At 45.0% G+C, this 22,575-nt stretch overlaps 1 protein-coding gene across 3 annotated transcripts in view; it reads left to right on the top strand.

Annotated features, from left to right (window-relative positions):
• Window positions 1-22,575, top strand: part of SH3BP2 (SH3 domain binding protein 2) — an 83,033-nt gene that overhangs the window by 43,478 nt on the left and 16,980 nt on the right. For all 3 annotated transcript variants that reach the window (XR_014792509.1, XM_084859913.1, XM_084859914.1), the window contains exons 7-8: window positions 13,945-14,010; window positions 15,446-16,034. Coding sequence is in view for 2 of the 3 variants with exons in the window: in XM_084859913.1 (XP_084716039.1) it covers window positions 13,945-14,010; window positions 15,446-16,034 (655 nt within the window). In the remaining variant the exon portion in view is untranslated. The remainder of the gene's footprint in view (window positions 1-13,944; window positions 14,011-15,445; window positions 16,035-22,575) is intronic.

Genomic DNA, 22,575 nt, shown 5'->3' with positions numbered 1-22,575 from the left:
CTGACCAGATGGATGGGAACTGGGTGGGGCAAAAAGGAAAGCTAGGAGACAGTGGAAAAGGAGGGATGGGAAGAAACGGAGTGGCAAAAAGGAATAGTAAGTCAGCAGCTCCTCACATGCTCTCTCCCTCCACAAACCACGTTCAGCAGCAGTTACTCCTACTTTGGGTTCTGCTCTGCACACATGGTGCCTCCTCAACTTCTTGATGCACAATAGGTGCAGCCCGCTAATTTTTTTTTTAAGTCTCATTCTCAGAACACACTTCTCTGAGTATCTTGTTTACTGGGATTTCACCAGACATACAAGTAAGTGAGGACACCATTTTAAACAGAAGAGAAAATAGTGGACAGTCCAGTATGAAGGAGGACACCTAGCCACATAGATAGAAGTGCCAGGAAACCCCCCCCCCACAACTGCTCCCTTGCCCCCCAGTCAACAGGTTAAATAAAAAAGTTAAGCAAAAAAACATTAAAAGCAAAGCAGTGCTTGCTGGCCAGTGCCTGCTGCTTCCCCCTCTAGCTTCTGGACACTGTCTCTCCTGTGCTGCTGCCCAGAGTCTGCACACTGGCACTCCCTCACACATCCACACCCACAACAATTTCTATTAGCTGAGGGCTTAGTCCTCATGAAGCCAACTGCAAAGCAATTTGCCCATGGAGACCTCACTGCCACCCATTCTATCACCCTCTCTCAAGGATCCCTGGTTGGGCCTAACTGGCTGCTGGCAATGAGACTCTTCTTTGTCACGTTGACCCTGTTTACACAGCGCCAGACTGGTCACCCGCTACAAACCTGAAAAGTTGGTTCCACCATGCATGCTCTATACAAATAATGAAGCCAGAGATGCTGACACTAGCAAGACTATAAGAGCAGACATGGTGGATCAGACCAAGGGTCCATCTAGTCCAGTCTTCTGTTCACACAGTGGCCAACTAGCTGTCCACAGGAAACCCACAAGCAGGACATGAGTGCAATAGCACTGTCCCATCCATGTTCCCTAGCAACTGGTATACATAGGTATTGTTGTTGTTCAGTCGTTAAGTCGTGTCCGACGCTTCATGACCCCATGGACCATAGCACACCAGGCCTTCCTGTCCTCTGCTCTCTCCCGGAGCGTGCTGAAGTTCATATTCATTGCATCGGTGATGCTATCTAGCCATCTCATCCTCTGCCGTCCCCTTCTCCTTTTGCCTTCAGTCTTTCCCAGCGTCAGGGTCTTTTCCAGAGAGTTTTCTCTTCGCATTAGGTGGCCAAAATATTTGAGCTTCAGCTTCAGTATCTGTCCTTCCAATGAGCACTCAGGGTTGATTTCCTTTAGGATGGACTGATTTGACCTCCTTGCAGTCCAGGGGACTCGTAAGACTCTTCTACAGCATCACAGGTCGAAGGCATCAATTCTTCAGCGCTCAGCCTTCCTTACAGTCCAGCTCTCACAGCCATACGTTGCTACTGGGCAAACCATAGCTTTGATTAGACGGACCTTTGTCGGCAAGGTGATGTCTCTGCTTCTTACTATGCTGTCTAGGTTTGCCATAGCTTTCCTCCCAAAAAGCAAGCGTCTTTGAATTTAATGGCTACAGTCACCATCTGCGGTGACCTTGGAGCCCAAGAAAATAAAATTTGTCACTGCTTCCATTTCTTCCCCTTCCATATGCCAGGAAGTGATGGGGCCAGATGCCATGATCTTCGTTTTTTTAATGTTGAGTTTCAAACCAGCTTTTGCACTCTCCTCTTTAACTTTCAACAAGAGGCTCTTGAGATCCTCTTTGCTTTCTGCTATTAGGGTGGTATCGTCTGCGTATCTGAGGGTTTTGATAATTATCCCGGCAATCTTAATTCCGACCTGTGATTCATCCAACCCGGCGTTTCTCATGATGTACTCTGCATACAAGTTAAATAAGCAGGGTGACAATATGCAGCCCTGTCGTACTCCTTTCCCAATTTTGAACCAATCGGTTGTTCCATGTCCGGTTCTTACTGTTGCTTCTTGACCCTCTTACAGGTTTCTCAGGAGACTGGTAAGGTGGTCTGGTACTCCCATCTCTTTAAGAATTTGCCAGAGTTTGTTGTGATCCACACAATCAAAAGCTTTAGCGTAGTCAATGAAGCAGAAATAGACGTTTTTCTGGAATTCTCTTGCTTTCTCCATGATCCAGTGAATGTTGGCGATTTGATCTCTAGTTCCTCTGCCTCTTCGAAACCCCGCTTGTACTTCCGGTAGTTCTCGGTTCACATACTGCTGAAGCCTAGCTTGTAGGATTTTGAGCATCACCTTGCTGGTGTGTGAAATGAGCGCAATTGTGCGGTAGTTTGAACACTCTTTGGCATTGCCCTTCTTTGGAATTGGAATGTAAACTGACCTTTTCCAGTCTTGTGGCCACTATTGAGTGTTCCAAATTTGTTGGCATATTGAGTGCAGCACTTTAACAGCATCATCTTTTAGGATTTTAAATAGCTCAGCTGGAATACTGTCATCTCTGCTAGCTTTGTTGTTAGTAATGCTTCCTAAGGCCCACTTGACTTCACTCTCGAGGATGTCCGGCTCAAGTTCAGTGACCGCACTATCACGGCTATCAGGGACAGTAACATCTTTCCTCTGTAGTTCTTCTGTGTATTCTTTCCACCTCTTCTTAATCTTATCTGCTTCTGTTAGGTCCCTGCCTTCTTTGTCCTTTATCATGCCCGTTCCCTTGAGATCTCCGATTTTCTTGAAGAGATCTCTAATCTTTCCCATTCTGTTGTTTTCCTCGATTTCTTTGCATTGTTAATTTAAGAAGGCCTTCTTGTCTCTCCTTGCTATTCTCTGGAACTCTGCATTCAGTTGGATATATCTTCCCCTTTCTCCCTTGCTTTTCGCTTCCCTTCTTTCCTCAGCTACTTGTAAAGCCTCATCAGACAGCCACTTGGCTTTCTTGCATTTCTTTTTCTTTGGGATGGATTTAGCTGCTGCCTCCTGAACAGTGTTACGGACCTCCATCCATAGTTCCTCAGGCACTCTGTCTATCAGGTCTAATCCCTTAAATCTGTTCATCACCTCCACTTTATACTCATAAGGGATATGATTTAGGTCATACCTGAATGGTTTAGTGGTTTCTTCTTCTTCAGCCTCAGTGGTTGGGGCATAGACTTGAGTTACTGTGATGTTGAATGGTTTGCCTTGGATTTGTACTGAGATCATTGTATCGTTTTTGAGATTGTAGCCCAGTACTGCTTTTCCCACCCTTTTGTTGATTATGAGTGCTACTCCATTTCTTCTAAGGGATTCTTGCCCACAGTAGTAGATATAATGGTCACCTGAATTAAATTTGCCCGTGCTTGTCCATTTTAGTGCGCTGATTCCCAAGATGTCGATGTTCAATCTTGCCATCTCATGTTTGACCACCTTCAGCTTACCTTGAGTCATTGACCTTACATTCCAGGTTCCTAAACAATATTGTTCTTTTCACCACCACACACATCCACAGCTGAGTGTCCTTTCGGCTTTGGCCCAGCCGCTTCACTCTTTCTGGCGCTACTTGGAAATTCCCTCTGCTCTTCCCCAGTAGTATATTGGACACCTTCCGACCTGAGGGGCTCATCTTCCGGCGTCATCTCTTTTAGCCTTGTGATACGTTCCATGGAGTTTTCTTGGCAAGAATACTGGAGTGCGTTGCCATTTCCTTCTCCAGTGGACCACATTTTGTCAGAACTCTCTGCCATGACCTGTCTGTCTTGGGTGGCCCTGCATAGAATAGCTTATGGCTTCACTGAGTTACACAAGCCCCTTTGCCACAACAAAGCAGTGATCCATGAAGGGGATATACTGCCTTTTATCTGTCCTGAATCCCCCACCAATCAGCTTCATGGAATGACCCCGGATCTACATATGAGAGGGAGAAAAAGGTCTCCCTATCCACACTGTCCATATTTTTTACACCTCTATCGTGTCTCCCCTTACCCCCTTTTTTCCAAGCTAAACAAGCTGAGCTGTTTTAACTTTCCCTCATAGAGGAGATGCTTGATGATTTTAGTTTTGAATGAGTCTTGATAATTTTAGTTGCCCTCTTCTGTACATTTCCCGACCCTACAATATTTATTTATTTATTTATTTATTTATTTTAGGTGCAGTGACCAGAACTGTACACAGTATTCTAAGTGTGGTTGTGCCATATATTTATTTAGGGGCAGTATGATATTGGCAGTTTTATTCGCAATTCCTTCCCTAATTATGCTTAATATAGAGTTTGCCTTTTTTAGAGCTGCTGCACACTGCATTGACATTTTTGTTGAGATGTCCATCACAACCCCAAATCTCTTCCTTGGTTGATCACCGCTAGCTCAGATCCCATCAGGTTATACTTGAAGTTGGGATTTTCTGCCCCAGTGTGCATTATTATTATTATTATTATTATTATTATCAAATTTATTAATCGCCCATCTGGCTGGTCACCCAGCCACTCTGGGCGATGTACAACATACAATAAAACAGATTAAAACAATAAAATTCTACAATAAAAACATTTTCTAAAATACCCTAACCCACCCCAAATGCCTGCCTGAACAACCACATTTTTAATGCACGACGGAAGCTCATTAAAGAGGGGGCATGATGGAGTTCCCTAGGGAGGGAGTTCCACAGAGTGGGGGCCACCACAGAAAAGGCCCTCTCCCTCGTCCCCACCAGTCTAGCTGTCCTGGCTGATGGGACAAAGAGAAGGCCATCTGAGGCTGATCTTGTTAAGCGGCCTGTCTGGTGCTGCTGGAGGCGCTCCTTAAGATAGGCTGGGCCGGAACCATATAGGGTTTTAAAGGTCAAAACCAACACCTTGAATTTGGCCTGGAAAAGAACCGGTAACCAGTGCAACTCCTTCAGCACTGGAGTGATGTGATCTCGCCGGCGGCTGCCTTTAATCAGGCGAGCCACCACGTTCTGTACCAGCTGCGGTTTCCGAACCGTCTTCAAGGGTAACCCCACATAGAGCGCATTACAGTAGTCTAAACGAGAGGAGACCAGGGCATGTACTACCGATGGGAGCAGATGGTCAGGAAGGAAGGGGCGCAGCCGCCGTATCAGATGGAGTTGATACAGCGCTATCCGGCTCACAGCTGCCACCTGAGCCTCCATGGACAGCTGGGAGTCCAAAATGACCCCCAGGCTGCGGACCTGGTCTTTCAAGGGTAGCCGTACCCCATTCAACACCAGGTCAACATCCCCCAGCCTCCTCTTGTCTCCCACCAAAAGTACCTTGGTCTTGTCAGGGTTCAGCTTCAGCTTATTCCTCCCCATCCAGCCACTCACCGTCTCCAGACATTTGGACAGGGATTCTACAGCCAACCTTGGTGAAGATTTGAATGAGAGGTAGAGCTGCGTGTCATCGGCATCGGGGAGAGGATGGAACCCTGTGGCACCCCACAAGTAAGTGGCCACGGGTCCGAAACCTCCTCTCCCAGTGCTACCCTCTGGTACCTGCCGGAGAGGAAGGACCGGAACCACCGCAATACGGTGTCTCCAATGCCCAACCCCTCCAGGCGGTCCAGGAGGATACCGTGGTCAACGGTATCAAAAGCCGCTGAGAGGTCGAGGAGAACAAGGAAGGAGCATTCACCCCTATCCAGAGCCCTCCTCATATCATCTACCAAGGCGACCAAGGCCGTTTCTGTCCCATGCCCAAGCCTGAAGCCCGACTGAAATGGGTCTAGATAATCAGTTTCTTCCAAGTGTGCCTTCAACTGCACCGCCACCACCCGCTCAATCACCTTGCCCAAAAATGGCAGATTTGAGACTGGGCGAAAGTTGTTCAAAACTTGAGGATCCAAGGAGGGCTTTTTTAAGAGCAGTCTTATCACTGCCTCCTTGAGAGCTGATGGCATCACTCCCTCCTCAAGGGAGGCGTTCACCACCGCCCTGATCCCCTCACCCAGTCTCTCTATGCAGCCCATAATGAGCCAAGATGGGCAAGGATCAAGTAAGCAGGTGGTCGGCCTTACAGATGAAAGCACCTTGTCCACTTCATCAGGAGGAAGAAGCTGGAACCGATCCCACAAAACCGGTTTTCCACAGGCCGCCTCTTGCTCACTAACTGTATCCACAGCGTGCAGAGTAACACACCTAATCTGATCAATTTTATCTGCAAAGTGCCTTGCCAAGGCCTCACAGGAGGCCTTAGAATGCTCCAGTGGTTCCGGAGCCACAGGACCGACCAGGCTCCGGACCACTTGGAACAGCCTCCTGGGACAGCACTCTGCAGACGCGATGGAGGCAGCATAATATTCCTTTTTTGCTGCCTTCACCGCCACGTGATAGGCTGAAGATACAGCTCTAGCCTGTGTCTTATCGTCTTTGGAGCGAGACTTCCGCCACCGGCGCTCTAGCCATCTCACCTCCTGTTTCAGAGCTCGTAACCGCGGATTGAACCATGGTGCAGTCCGAGCCCTGTTCAGGGGGAGAGGGCGTTTCGGAGCCACCTGATCTAATGCCGCAATGATTGCGTCATTCCAGCCACCCACCAGGGTCTCGACCGAGTGGCCGTTGGCATGCCCCAGAGAATCCCCAAGCGCATTCAGGAATCCATTTGGATCCATAAGACGCCTGGGGCGGACCATTTTAATGAGTCCTCCACCCCTGCGGAGGGGTTGTGGAACTGAGAAGTCCAACGTCACCAGACAGATCTGACCATGATAAGGGGGTGGTGGATATACCCCCGACTTCCAGATCACTCCCCGCTTCTCCAGAAACAAACACAAGGTCTAGTGCATGACCGGCTACATGGGTGGGCCCAGTTAGAATATGGTGCAGCTCCCAGGAGGCCATGGTCTCCATGAAGTCCCGAGGTGCTCCTGTGAGGATGGCCTCCGAATGTACGTTGAAGTCCCCCAACACCAATAAGTTAGGGGACTGTACACGCACATCAGAGACCACCTCAAGCACCTCGGCCAGGGAGTCAGTCGTGCAGTGGGGTGGATGGTACACGAGCAGAATCCCCAGACTGCCCTTCGGGCCCAACCTCCAGTACATGCACTCAGCAACCTTGGTCTCCCGGAGAGGGGGTCTGGTGAAGACCAAGGACTCTCGGTAGATAACAGCCACTCCCCCTCCCCGATCCCCAGCCCTCAGCTGCTGTGCATACGAAAATCCAGCTGGACACATGGCTGCAAGGGTTGGAGCAGCAGCCTCGGCCAGCCAGGTCTCCGTAATACATGCCAGGTCTGCACCCTCATCCAGGATCATGTCATGGATGAGGGAGGTTTTCTGGGTAATAGACCTGGCATTGCAGAGCAGCAAACGAAGGCCAGAAGATGGGGTCACGCCTCCCCCAACCATCCTTTGGCTCTGGACAGGCCCGGAGCAGGGGACAGATATTACACATCTCTCCCTTGTTCCCCTTACCTGGCATGGCCTGCCCCTAGCGCTCCGCCAGTGCCTGCCGCCCAGCCTCGGTATGTTCTGGCCCCCAACACTCCCCCCACTGCCTCCATCAGGTGGACACATGCCCCCTCGCTCCCGCCTATCAGGCAGGCTACCCACCCCTAAAAACACAACAAAATCCCCCAGAAAAACAAAACAAAACAACAACAACAAAACAATTAAAAATCCCCTTAAAAATAATGCCAGGCAGGAGTCCACAGGGAAGGCCTGGTGATGGTGGTGGTGGTGGTGGTGGTGGCGGCGGCGGGGGCGGCAGCAGCAGCAGGCACGCCTCTTCCCCAGTGGTGGTGGTAGCTTCTCCTGCAGGCCCTGGCTCTCTCAGGCCACCTCAGCCAGCCAGCATAACTTTATTCTTGCTTACACTGAACCGCATTTGCTGTTTGGATGCCCATTCTCCCAGTTTAGAGAGATCCTTTTGGAGCTCCTCACAATCCCTTTTTGTTTTACCCACCCTAAATAATTTGGTGTCATTAGCAAACCTGGCCACTTCACTGCTCACTCCTAATTCTAGATAATTTATGAACAAGTTGAAAAGTGTATTGGTCCCAGTACAGATCCATGTGGGACCCCACTTTTTACATCCCTCCATTGGGAAAATTTACCATTTGTCAAAAGCCTTTTGGAAATCCAAGTAAACAATGTCTACCGGATCAGCCCTGTCTACATGTTTATCGACACTCTCAAACTACTCTAAAAGGTTAGTGAGACAGGACTTACCTTTGCGGAAGCCATGTTGATGATACCTTTTCAGCAGGGCTTGTCCTTCTATACACTTACTAACTATCTTTAATAGTGCTTTCAACCAATTTTCCCAGAACAGACATTAAGCTAACCGGCCTGTAGTTTCCCGGATCCCCCCTGGATCCTTTTTTAAAAATTGGTGTTGCATTGCCATCTTCCAGTCCTCTGGTACAGAGGCTGATCTTAGGGACATGTTACATATTTTGGTTAGAAGATCAGCAATTTCACATTTGAGTTCTTTGAGAACTCTAGGGTGGATACCATCGGGGCCCAGTGATGTATTATTTTATTTATTTCTATACTGCCCAATAGCCAAAAGCTCTCTAGGCAGTTCACAAAAATTAAATCCGTCAAGCGCAGCATAAAACAATATAAAATATGGAAGCTTAAAACTACAATATGACAGTACAACCAGAATAAAACCTAGCAACAATGCAGAGATTTAAAATACAGATTTAAAACATCAAAGCTAAAAGACAAGGAAGCTAAAATGCTAAAATACTGGGAGAATAAAAAGGTCTTCGCTTGGCACTGGAAGGAGAACAATGTAGGTGCTAGGTGAACCCCCACAGCCAGGGTACCACAGCAGAAACGGCCCTTCTCCTGGTAGCCGCCCACTTCACTTCCTTTGGCAGGGGCTCATGGAGAGAGAAGGACCACTGAGGATGATCTTAGTGGCCGGGCAGGCACATATGGGAGGAGGTGATCAATTAGCTATCAATTTATCAGTAAGGTTGAGAACTTCATCATTGTCACCACTCTTTGCCTCAGTTCCTCAGACTCCCTTCCTGCAAACATCAGTTCAGGCAGAGGTATTTGTCCTATATCTTCTGCAGGGAAGACAGATGAGAAGAATTCATTCAGCTTCTCTGCAATCTTCTTGTCCTCCTTTAGTACTCCTTTAACTCAGTTATCATCCATTGGTCCACCTGCCTCCCTAGCTGGTTTCCTGCTTCTAGTTAAATAATTCTTTATTGTTGGCCTTGATGTTGTTAACAATATGCTCCTCAAAATGCTTTTTTCCATCTCTTATAGTTTGCTTGCATCTCTTTTGTGTTTTTTTTTTTGTAGTTTGTATGGTAAATTCCTGACATTTGGAGACCTGGTAGCCCCCATGGAGCTGATGGAACCTGCCCAATTTCAGACAGTTAGGTCCAGTGGCTTTTGTGCTAGCCATGTGTAAAGTTTCCTTTCTTCAAAGACTAAAACAAAAAGTAAAAACAGTCAAGCCACACAGGGGATTAGAGATCCTAATCAGAATGTGTTTAAGGTGACCATTAGGGGGTCGTTATCTCTAATTGCTGGTGTAGGGGTTTTTTGTAGGTGCAAAAAAACTCTCTCCCCCTACTTGTCTGTTCTTACATGCCCACTCTTGGGATCTTGCTTGCAATGAAATTTTGAAGAGGGAGAAGGAAGGGAAGAAAGAGCTTCATGTGAAATACTGGTATTTCACACAGCATCTGATTTTACTGCCCTGAACTGGAAACTTTGGCTTCTGCAGAAGTTTAGTAGCTTCAGTACAGCAAAGGGTCCAGTCAGCCTCCACAAACTTCTTTCTCCCCCTCCACTTTAATTTCTCCTAAATAGCTGTAGGACTCAAATTATTCCAAAAGGAGAGCTAGGACTATGTTGCGTCATGATTGAGGAACTGCTGAGGCTTTTAAATAGGTTCTACAGTTTTAAAAAAGCTAGAAAATGCCCTCAGCCACCTCACCTCATAAAGTTAATTTAAGTACATGCAATCCTTACAAACCCTCCACAGCCTCCTAAATTCCGTTGAAGTACCACTTCTTTGAAAGGAGCCACCTGGCTTAGGGAATTCCCCCCCCCCCACGCACATTTCCAGTCACCATTCTTCTTTTCTTCTCCCCCCTCCCCTCCCCTCCCCTGTTCTTTCTTTTTTTCTTTTTTCTTTCTTCTTTCTTTCTCTCTTTCTCTTGTTTATTCCATCCAGAGCATATCTTGAAGAATCCTTAAAGAAAATTCTCTTCGGTGGGCAAGAGAAGTTCTGAACTGTATTTGACTTTATACAAACAGACAAGAGGGCTTGTTTTTCTCCTTCTCCTCACTCAAGCCTTTGAGAAACGTGGGTTCACATGGTTGCAGAGAAACAAATCTGGGGCTTTTTTGTTTGTCAGTTGCCATTATCCAGCAACAGGAAGGGCTGTGGCTCAGTGGCAGAGCACATGCTTGGTATGCAGAAGGCTGCAGGTTCAATCCCCAGCATCTCCAGGGAGGGCTAGGAAAGAATCCTGCCTGAAACCCTGGAGAGCCGCTGCTGCCAGTCAGTGTCAACAATACTGTGCTAGATGGACCCAGGGTCTGACTCAGTACAAGGCAGCTTCCTATGTTCCTCTGAACAGAAAGCTTTAATAAAAATAGGAGTTTGGGGTTTGTTTTTTAAGTGGAGGGGAGATAAATACTGCTCTTTTATACAATCCTATGTATGCCTACTCAGAAGCCCCTTTATGTTTAATGAGGCTTATCCTCAGGAAAGTGTGCATAGTATTCCAGCACAAGTTACTTTTGCAGGGTGGTTTGCACCCTGATGTTCTGCATGTTTACTCAGAAACAAGGCCTGTTTCTGAGTAAACATGGCACTTCAGGCTTAATACAGGGCCTACCCAATTCCATCCAATGAATTGCCTACCCTTTCAGTTCAGTCCTATGCATGTTTTGTCATTCGTGTATGTGTTTTTTATTTTGCATGAACTCTAGCTTCAGTGGTGAGAGAAAGGCACTTAGTACCTGCTCAGAGTTTCTCCATAGCTTAGCCCTAGTTTTGAAAACAGACTCATTGGCTGAAGCCTGGTGAAGTCTTGGCACAAATGAAGTTATGGGGAGGAAGATAAATTGAGAGCTTTTGCATAACAAGGAGGTAGAGGAGAGTTGCACAAAACAAGAGGTCTGCTTTTATGAAGAGTTGCTGGAGGATGGCAGGATGAGGAGGGATGGTTACATGGAGGGGAATAGAATTTGTACGGGGAGAGTGTAAGTGCTTGGTGGTGAAAGAAAAGCATTCTTCATATGTTCAGAGGCACTTTATCCTTAAAAACATAAGAAGAGCCATGCTGCATCAGACCAAGCTCCTCTAGTCCAGCATTCTGTTCACACAGTGGCTAACCAGATGCCCACAGGAAACCCACATGCATGACATGAGTGCAATAGCACATTCCTACTCATGTTCCCCTGCTGCTAACATTGGTGAAATATATATAAATTCTAGTAATTCTAAATTTGCATGCATGTATAGCCTTCAGAAACTTTGTAGGTTTCTTGCCTGGGGGACACCTTTAATGACCTGTGCATTTGCATACAAATGTACCCCAAAACTATTGGGGAAGGGGTAAAGGGAAATGAAAGCAAATCACCCCCTCCACCACATTGGCGAACTCCCGTTCTACATGAACTGCTGCACCTATCCTTCTGAAACTTTGCTGGTTTCTTACTTAGGGACAACTCTAGGCTGTATGTAATTTTCAGAACAATGATCCACAAGGAAAATAGGGAAATAAGTTTGTAGACCTCAAAATGTCAAGGCCACCCTTGCACAACCCCCCCTGTGGCTATCATTCTGAAATTTGGCAGACATGATCTCCTCTGATGGGGCAATGAATCCTGAAATTTTTATCCAGTTTACCCAAGGAATAAAAATGTTATTGACAGTTCCCTTTAAAAGAAAATAAAACTATAAACCCTGCAGCTATTTTTCTGATACTGGGCGGGTGTAATCCCCTTCTAGGGGGGCTACTATGTCTGTAATTATCATCCCATTCTGACCAAGAGAAAAAGGTTACAGTTTTTTCTTATTTCCCATGGTAGTCAACAGGAAGCATAAAGACTAATTTTTACAAACCTTGACTCAGGTTTGGTGCTGAACTGAAGTGGAATGACTACAAATTGGCCCAAGTAGAAGTGGGATGTTTTCCAAAATGCTGAATCAGGGTCTGAGTTGAAGTGGCGTGGGGGGTCAGTGCACACTTCTTATGTATGTTATGTAATGTATAGTATACACACACGCAAGCACACCACAAGTGCACACCACGCATGCACGCACACACGTGCGCATATATATATATATATATATATATACGGGGCCGCGGTGGCTTAGTGGTTAAGACGCTGAACTGCAGACTGGAAGGTCGGCAGGACAGCAGTTCGAGACCCGAGTGCTGCGTGACGGAGTGAGCTCCGTCTTTAGTCCCAGCTTCTGCCAACCTAGCAGTTCGAAAGCAAGAAATTGCAAGTAGATAAATAGGTACCGCCTCAGCGGGAAAGGTAACAGCGTTCCGTGCACCTCGGTGTTCAGTCATGCCAGCCACATGACCACGGAAGCATCTTTGGACAGCGCTGGCTCTTCGGCTTAGAAATGGAGATAAGCACCACACCCTAGAGTCGGACCCGACTGGTTGGGGACACCTTTACCTTTTTTTATATATATACACACACACACACACACACGAGGTGTGCTTAGACTTGGATTTTCTGTGCACACATTTGTGTTATGGGCCTGTGCCCTAGATCTTTTAAGAACCTAGCAACACCCCTGAGTCCAGTTCCCTAATTTTAGAGAAGTTTCCTCTTTTGAAGTCAAATGTGACTGTGTTGGACTGCCTTGGCAGTTTTCCACTTAAATATATATTAAATCTGATAGTAAAGTGGCCACTGTCTCCAATTGGTTCAGCAACATTTACATCTTGTACTAGGTCCTGGGTGACACCATTTAGGATTCAATCCAGGGTCGCTTCCCGTTTGGTCAGTTCTGTGACCAACTGTTCTTTAGGGCATTGCATTGCGAAACTTAACCTTTTGTTGCACTTAGAACATGCATTTATCCAGGAAACGTGGGGGTAATTGAAGTCACCCATTATTACAACACTTCCTTTGTTTGGAGGCCTCCCTGACTTCGTTTTCTGTCTCATGGTCATCCTGAGCATTCTGGTCTGGGGGATGATAGCATGTTCCTAGCACTAAATTAGTTTTGTATCCTGATATTGTCACCAACTTAGGCCTTTCCGATTGGCTATCATGTTCCTCCATATACTCATGGCCTGTTTCCTCCCCTTCTATATTTGGGCAATTGGAAGCATTTTCATCTCCATCCCTTTGGGATGATTTAACCCGAACCAGATGCTTCCCAGCTCCTGTTGGCTTTCCCCCAGGGTTTAGTTTAAAAGCTACTCTGCCACCTTTTTTATGTTTAGCACCAGCAGTCTGGTTCCATTTTGGTTCAAGTGGAGCCCATTCCTCTTGTATAGGCCTGGCTTGTCCCAAAATGTTCCCCAGTTAATAAATAGTTCTTGTTTTCTTTTTAATAAGGAAAAAAAAACAATTCAGTACTTGTGTCAAGCTCATGGTGTGGAGGTTCTGTTTTTTGCCTTTCTGGCTGTTTCAGAGAAGACTGGCCTGAGACTGGAGACCTTTTTTTGGCATGGCAGGTCTTACTTTGTCATTGGTGATAAGTGTTCTCTTTGCTTAATCCCTATTGGCTATTCTCTGATACAACAGAGCCCCTCTAAGTAGCAGAGCTCCCTCTGGCCTTGTCAGTCCTTTCCTATTTCTAAAAAGGATTGCCTTTAAGGGGGGGCTGTGAGGCTCCCCAACCTACCCAGAAAGAGGAGAACTTTGTAAGGGTGTGAAAAGGTTGCTAATAACTTGTGTCCCTTTCAGCCCAACCATGTTTATGTCTGCCTGAGCCATTTGTGCTAGGAACCTGCTAGTAAGTCTGCTGTTCCAGAGCCCCTGACATGTTCCAAGCGGTTTAGCTGTGATATTTAATGCTTTACATTTATTTTCAGATTATGACCAGGATGAAGATGATGAATACGTACAGCCAGAAATCTCAGATTGTGTAAACTGTGAAGGTATGTGGAACTGAGATGTTATGTCCTTATAGAAATCAAATTGGTGGTTGCAGAAATCTGACTTGTGAATGATATTTTTGTGGGTAGGCAATCAGCATGCTGTGCTGGTGCAAAAGTCTAAATAGATGAGGATCTATGCAAGTGAGGTACTTGGGGGAGTAGAATTGCCTTACTGGTTTAATGAAAAGAGTATCAATAGCAACAGTATCAATAGTGACAATTTCTATCTTATTTGTGAAAGACATGATGATATTCTGTCCTGTTTTGGTCAAGGTCATGGTACTGAGATAGATAGACAGACAGATAGATAGAATTTGATTTAATTATATAGGTGGCTGGTGCCCCAATCCTGAAACTGATGGCGCTCAAAACTTTCTCTGAACATCTCAAGCTCTGTCCATCTGCCACTCTCTTTTTAGGTATCTTGCCTTCTACGTCACATAAGAAATATATTGGGATGAACAATGCCCCACTTCAAAATCCATCTAGTGTGCCATATCAAGAGTCAATCCCACAACCCTTTTTAAAGAACAAATAATAATAGTCTCTTTCCAAATATGAAGATGACAGGAGAGACAGTCAGACAGACAGACAGAGAGAAATGGGTTAGTGGTAGCCCTTTGTTTAGATAAAAAAATTGCTTACAATGTCTATGCCTCAGCTTTTATCACCAAAATTACAAATTGTACACCTGTCACTCATTCCCCCCACAAAATGTCATTCTGATACACATCTTGAAATGTCCTCCTATGCATGCAAGATAGCTTTTGGTCACTGATGGCCTTTTCTGCTGTGGAAAAGGCCATTCTATCCCGGCTGTAGAATGAGCTCCCTAGAGAGGTTCACTTGGCACCTATGTTGTACTTCTTCCAGCGCCAGGTGAAGACCTCTTTATTCTCCCAATATTTTAGCATTTGAGTTTCCTAGTCTTTTGGCTTTGGTGTTTTAAATCTGTACTTTAAATCTCTGCACTGCTGCTAGGATTTATTTTGGTTGTATTGTTCTATTGTGGTTTTAATGATTTCATATTTTATATTGTTTTATGCTGCGCTTTTTGATTTTAATTTTTGTGAACCTCCCAGAGAGCTTCGGCTATTGGGCAGTATAGAAATAAACAAACAAACAAACAAATGATGGTACCCAAAATGGACACTTGTGCCAGAGAGCTGGGCTGATGAGTCATGGCCCAGGTCTGAAGCATGTACAAGTGCGGGCTCTAATGCCACCTGCTTTTAAAAGACCATTTTTAATGTGGTTATTCTAGCTTGTTCCAAGTTATGCATCTCTGCCGTCACCTTGTTCCTCATGGCATTTCCTCCTTTCTCTCTCACCTAAAATAATTAAATAAATAAACTTAAAACATGTTCCCAGATCATCCTCTTTGCAGAAGAGACTTGCATTTAATACTTGGTTTGTTTTTGCTTTTTTTATGCAGATCATATAGCCTTTCCACCAAGATATCCACCTCCTCCAATTCCACAGATGGGGAAATCTTCTTGTTCAGAGACAAAAGTGCACTCATTTTCTGGCAAGTGCAGTGTGGCTGTGCTTCCACTGCCACCCCTGCAAAAAAACTTACCTAACGTTAGGCCTGACATGTTTCTAAGTATGAGAGAACTCCCTTTTAACTACCAAGCCAATCATAATATGAGACCCCACTCAATATGTCAGCAAACAAGTGACCAGAGACCACCAGCGCCTCCAGTGCCTCTGATCAAAAAACCCACCTACCTCACAGAAACTTGCTCTATATCAGCTGCGCATCTGTCACTAGCCTGTGTGTTACCTACTGCTGAAGAGTGTGAGAAGCTTAAAGAGTTAAAACTTTCTGCACAAGCTCCACCTCCATTGCCAAGCAGCAAGCCCAAATTATTACAGTGTACTGTGGATCCAGTAAACATCAAAGGACCAAGAAAACATGGCAAACCTAGACTATTGATGCCAAACGTACTGTCTAAATCTCAAGTGCCTACTGACAAACCATGTGTGCCTGTATTCAAATCAGAGAAGCCTCATCTTCCACAGTAAGTAAGAAAATAGAATTAATGCTATGAAGTAGGAAACATTTTTCAAATGGGACTCTGATGTTAATTCAGTAATGTGGTGGAAAAGAATTTGTCCTTCCTTTGTCCTTCCTTTCCCTTGTAATTGTCTGTTGCCACAGCAGTCTTGCAAATAACTTATGGTTTTACTAGCCTAAAATAATGTTGTTTGCCTGCCTGCAGACACCCATGTGAATTTTAAAACCACTTTTTTAAAAGTCTCTAATCGCAAATATTAGAAATATAAGATTTTAAAAACTCAGTTGGCCCAAATTTATTTATTTTTTTTAAAAAGATGATAACTAAAAGGGAAAAACTGTTTACCTTCAGAGAAGTGCAAAAGAGCATACAGAAATACCAAAGGAATCTTTCATTGCTGGTGCCCCTTCACAGATTCTAACTGAGCAAGGACAAAACAAAACATCAGCTTACCCCCAAAATGCAGATGAACAACATCAGTATATCCACTCTTTCATCTCCATTCATCCCTTTTTAAAATTTGAATCAGATATAACTCAGGCCAGAACCTGTTTTTAACTGCCAAGGCTTAGTCCAAGAACATGTAAAGCAGTAAATTACCTCTTAGCATTTGTTCAGTTCAAGTTCTTTGTTTTGCCTATAACAAAATTCACCAACACACACACACACACACACACACACACACAATATAGTAAAATATAACAGTAACCATGTAATCAGAATTGCAGATTCCTATAAGAAACTATTTAACAAGTATACACATTCATCAGGACTGCATGACAGAATAGTATCAAATTTGCAGTCTATTGCATGGGTAGTTAGAAAGTTGTGGTGAGTTTTAACAGCTGTCAAAGCGAAACTTGCCGCATTTAACGTGATCTCCTTGTTACTATTCATCAGCAAATATTCCAGCCTTTGTGCAGTAGACAAGACATATGTTCCTCCAGAAGCTACAAAAGAAATTTCTGCCTTGGATTCTCTAAAATTGAGCACAAAGTGTGTGGTGGCAGATATTGCCTATATTGCCATTTCTGCCATACAGAAATGCAGATTATAAAGAATACTGTCCAGAGACAATTTCTGTTGGCATTAGCTGTAATGTTAAGTTGTGTAAAAGTGATCCGCAATGAGATTTTTACCAACGACAATGAATAAGGTTCACGCTCATGCTTATACTTGAGCCTGGTTTTAGAAACAAGTGAGGAAGCATGCTGAATAAGAGCTGCTAGTGGTCTCCTCCAGACTTACTTGCGTACATGATCAAATCCATTTCATCAGCATAAAAAACATTGGTACTTGTATGGAAACTAGTAAGAGGAAAATACTACTCATCCTTTGAGCCTGGATTTAGTGCTTCTATCATTCCTTGTTAACTCTGGTTTCATATCCTGGCTTGGATATGTTTAAGCCACAGTTTCCCAGTTCAGATTTCCTAGAAAACAAGCCTTGAAGCTGGGCTCACAAGGTGAGGAATCAAGGTGAGAGGCAAGGAGGAAGTACACAAGTATATGGCACATTCTCTGCCAGTAATCCATAATTTATTGGTCTGAGACCATGATGTCTGAACTGGACCAGTTTATTTCTATAAAACATGTCTAAAAAAGCAGTTTTCAAATGAGCAAAGAGATTGTTTTGTTCTTGAACACTTAATCTTATATTTAAGTGACTGTAAACAGTAATGACCAGCTTGAAATCGGGTTTGTTTTTTTTTAACTAATTTATTGTTTAATTGTTTAGGAGTCTCAGGATCTAGGACTGTTGTCAGGCTGTATGGTATAAGCTAGGGGTGCTGAAGCGCCTTCAGCGTGAAGGCCAAATTCTATTTCAGATGAACTTTCAGGGGCCACATTCCAGTGGTGGGTGGGGCCAAAATAACAAAAGCACCAGGCTATGGTAGCTTAAAGACCTTCCTGCCAGGAACTCGGCCTTTGGAGAGGCATTCCGGGGGGGGGGGGGGCTGTACAAAAGGCAAAGGGAAGGGGGCGTGGCCCCAGATGGGCCAAATTTGGCCCCCGAGCCTGAGCTTGTGAACCCCTGATTTAAATATATATTCAGAAATTGGGGATTCCTAACTTGCTGCCCCGCTTTGTTGAGCTACCCAGTCCTCCTGATATTTATTTGGATAGTGATTTTCTGGCATCTGACACAATCCCTGCCTATAGGACAAAATTGCTTTATGTACTCTTGCCCTAAGAGAAGAAGAACTCACCGCTACTCTCAGCATTACAGCAAGTATTCTGGTAGGGAGGGTCTGTAAGAGTTTTAAACGGTAGTTTTATATGTCTATAGGGAATTTTGCAAGTGTTCCTCATAAAGCAGAACTAAATATTTAACTCACTCAGTTTAAACTTTATGAATTCAATATTTATGCTTTCTTGGTGTCTTCGAAAAAAAACATAATTTTACTCTTTGAATAATTTGTTAGATGTTCTTGCACACAAAAATTCTCTCCAAACCTTTTAAGTAGGCATTTCATTCCTACCTGAATTAAGGATGCAAGAGCCATCACCACTTGAATTTTGTTACCTGGAATGGTTGGCCAAAAACACTCAGGGTCCTGTGACTGTTCCATTTGTTATTCACATAAAGAGAAAGTGTGCTATTCTTCTGGTTTTTATAATTTCACTTGACTGTTGGCTGTCTAACCCCATTTTCCTATGCAGCTAGGGGGTGTCTGATTGTGCTTAACATTTGAAGAAAAAGAACAACAGCATCCATCAGGTCTGTGTTTGCATTGTGGGAAGCTCAGTCATTATGGCACTTCTTGTCCCACCAAATGCTCATGTGCTTTGGCGGCAGGAAATGATGGCCCCCAAGTCTAGAAGGGGCTTCTAAGGTAGCCACTGAGGCCGTGCTACTTCAGCCATCACCCGCTCTTGGAGCACTTATGCTGCGCACCTATTTCTCTTGCAAACCCAGTCCATCAGAGCAAAATTAACCATCTGGGATAAAGAACCATTGGTCATCAGGGCGGCTTTTGAGAACTCCTAGAGGGTGCAACTCACCCAGTGGAAGAGCATACTGATCATCAAAGCCTGGAATACTTACAGACTGCCTGAAAAATTTATCAATGACAGGTCCAGTGGTCTTTCTTCTTTTCATGTTTCAGTTCTGAAGTGACATACATTCCGAGTTCCCTCAACAAGCACGCAGATGCGTTGTCTCAAAAGCCAAAGTGCACCTCCCCCAAAGGGGAGGAGTTGGTGTCCACAGTATGGCTGGAAAACTTTGCCATGGCTTTGGGCCAGCCATCCCTGATATTGCAACTCCAGCAACAGGATGCTTTTGCACAAACCCAGCTACAGGAGTTAGTTACCCCTGAGGAAAAGGGGAGGGGTCCCTATATGACCGGGGGTGGGGGAATGTTGCACAACCACGGCTGACTTAATGTACCCCAGGCTCTTTCCAGGCAGACGTGCTCCACTTGTGCCATTAAAGTGCCCCCTGTTGATCATTTGGGGTGATACAGGACACTCCGTCACCATGAATTTTGGTGGCCTCGGGTATGTTGGGATGTGGAGCAGTATGTCTGCACCTGCGATACCTGTCAAATGGCAAAGAACCAACCCGGTAAGCCTGCCAGTTCCCTACATATGCTATTGACCGCATCAGGTTGATGGAAGACGATTTCCATAGATTTTATTACACACCTGCCCATGTTGGAAGGGAGCATGGCCATTCTGGTGGTAGTAGACTTTCTTGTGAAAATGGTACATTTCACTCCTTTTGTTGGAACCTGTTCTGCCAAAGACACCACCAGTTCGTGCATCACATCTTCTGCCTACTTGGGTTACCCGTGTCAGACCACAGACCTCAATTCACCACCCGTTTTTGCATAGAATCGTAGAATAGTGGGGTTGGAAGGGGCCTATAAGACCATCGAGTCCAACCCCCTGTTCAGTGCAGGAATCCAAGTCAGAACATCCCTGACAGATGGCTGTCCAGCCTCATCTTGAATGCCTCCAGTGTGGGGGAGCCCACTACCTCCCTAGGTCATTGGTTCCATTGTCGTATCGCTCTAACAGTCAGGAATTTTTTCCTGATGTTCAGCTGAAATCCGGCTTCCTGTAACTTGAGCTAATTATTCCATGTCCCGCATTCTGCCTGATCGAGAAGAGATCCTGGTCTTCCTCTCTGTGACAACCTTTCAAGGACTTGAAGAGCGCTAGCATATCTCCCCTCAGTCTTCTCTTCTGAAGGCCAAACATGCCCAGTTCTTTCAGTCTCTCTTCATAGGGCTTTGTTTCCAGTCCCGTGATCATCTTTGTTGCCCTTCTCTGAACCAGCTTGTCTGCATCCTTCTTCAAGTGCGGAGCCCAGAACTGGACACAGTACTCCAGATGAGGCCTAACCAGTGCTGATTAGAGGGGAACGAGTACTTCCCGGGATTTGGAAGCGAAGCTTCTATTAATGCAGCCCAAAAATAGCATTTGCCTTTTTTGCAGCCACATCACATTGTTGGCTCATATTCAGCTTGTGATCGACAACAATTCCAAGATCCATGTCGCCTGTAGTGTTGTTGAGCCACATATCCCCCATCTTGTGCATTTGGTTTCTTTTTCCTAGGTGCAGAACTTGGCATTGATCCCTATTAAATGTCATTCTGTTGTTTTCTGCCCAGTGCTCCAGTCTATCCAGATCACTTTGAATTTTGTTTCTGTCTTCCAAGGTATTGGCTGTCCTACCCAATTTTGTGTCATCTGCACATTTGATCAGCATTCCCTGCACCTCCTCCTCCAAGTCATTAATACAAATGTTGACGAGCAGTGGGCCCAGGACTGAGCCCTGCGGCACCCCAGTTGTTACCTCTCCCCAGTTTGAGAAGATCCCATTGATCAGCGCTCTTTGAATCCGATTCTGTATCCAACAGTGGATCCACCTGATGGTTGTTTCATCTAGCCCACTTTGAGCTAGTTTGCTTATCAGGCTATCATGGGGCACTTTGTCGAAAGCTTTGCTGAAGTCGAAGTATATTATGGCCACAGCATTCCCACAGTCCACAAGGGTAGTTACCTGATCCAAAAATGAGATCAGATTTGTCTGGCAGGATTTGTTCTTGAGAAATTCATGTTGGCTTCGAGTAATCACTGCCTTGTTTTCAAGGTGCTTCCAGATGGATTGCTTTATAATCTGCTCCAGAATGTTCCCAGGGATTGATGTCAGACTGACTGGTCTGCAGTTCCCAGGTTCCTCCTTTTTACCCTTTTTGAAGATAGGAAAAACTAGCCCTCCTCCAGTCATCTGGCACTTCCCCCGTCCTCCATGATTTCTCAAAGAGAATAGACAGTGGTTCTGAGAGTTCTTCTGCCAGTTCCTTTATGACTCTAGGATGGAGTTCAACTGGCCCTGGAGATTTGAACCCATTCAAAGTAATTCAGTGTTGACCCTATGCCTATCGATCTCAAGCTGCAACCCTGCCCCTTCAGCCTGTACTTCACCTTTGCCAGGGGGGTCATAGACCTTCTTTTGGGAGAAGACTGAGCCAAAGTAGGAATTGAGCACTTCTGCCTTTTCTTTGTCATCTGTTATCGTTTTGCCATCCTTATTGAATAGTTGAACCACCATTTCTTTCCTCTGTGATTTACTGTGCACGTAGCTGAAGAGAGCCTTTTTGTTGGTTTTAGCATCCCTCGCTAACCTCAGCTTGTTCTCAGCTTTAGCCTTCCCTGCAATTCTGTGCTACCTGCCTGTGCCACCTGCCTGTGCCATCTGCCTTTGTAGCTTGTCTTTCCTTCCACTTCCTATATGTACGCTTTCTTGTTTTCAGGTCATGTCTAAGCTTTTTGTGAAGCCACATTGGCTTCTTCTGTTGTCTTCCACCTTGTTTTCTGGTTGGAATTGTTTGTAATTGTGCCTTGACAATTTCCTTTTTTAAAAACTCCCACCCATCTTGGACTCCTTTTCTCGTTAGAGGTGCTTGCCATGGGACCTTGCTTATCATTGTTCTGAGTTTATTAAAATCAGCTTTCCTAAAATCCAGGGTATACATTTGGCTACACTTGGCTTTTGCTTCCTTTAGAACCATGAACTCAAGTATAACATGGTCACTTTCCCCCAGAGTTCCTGTAACTGCTACTTTATCCACTAAGTCATCTCTGTTGGTTAGGATCAAGTCAAGGATTGCTGATCCTCTAGTACTTTCTTGTACTTTCTGTAGGAGGAAGGTATCCACCACATAAGTCAGGAATTTCCTGGAGGGGCCATGTTTTGCAGAATTTGTCTCCCAACAAATATTGGGGAAATTGAAGTCCCCCATTACTACTACATCATGCTTCCTTGAAACCTTGGCATTTTGCCTTTCAAAAGTTTCATCCTTGTCTTCTCCTTGATTGGGTGGCTGGTAGTAGACTCTGACCACCATGTTCCTTTTATTCTTTGCTTCATTTATTTTAACCCAGATGCTCTTGATGGGGCTACCAAGCTCATCCTCCTGTATTTCTGTGCAGAGATATGTATTTTTAACAAATAGTGTAACCCCACCTCCCTTTCTGTTCCTCCTGTTCTTTTTGAACAACTTATATTCTTCAATTGCTGTATTCCAGTC

The sequence above is a fragment of the Heloderma suspectum genome, chromosome 5, assembly GCF_057233095.1.
Source record: "Heloderma suspectum isolate Gila_16-S chromosome 5, 16-S_ref, whole genome shotgun sequence".
Taxonomy (NCBI): domain Eukaryota; kingdom Metazoa; phylum Chordata; class Lepidosauria; order Squamata; family Helodermatidae; genus Heloderma; species Heloderma suspectum.
The sequence above is the reverse complement of the archived record's forward strand: the minus strand, read 5'-3'. Positions and strand labels throughout refer to the sequence as shown.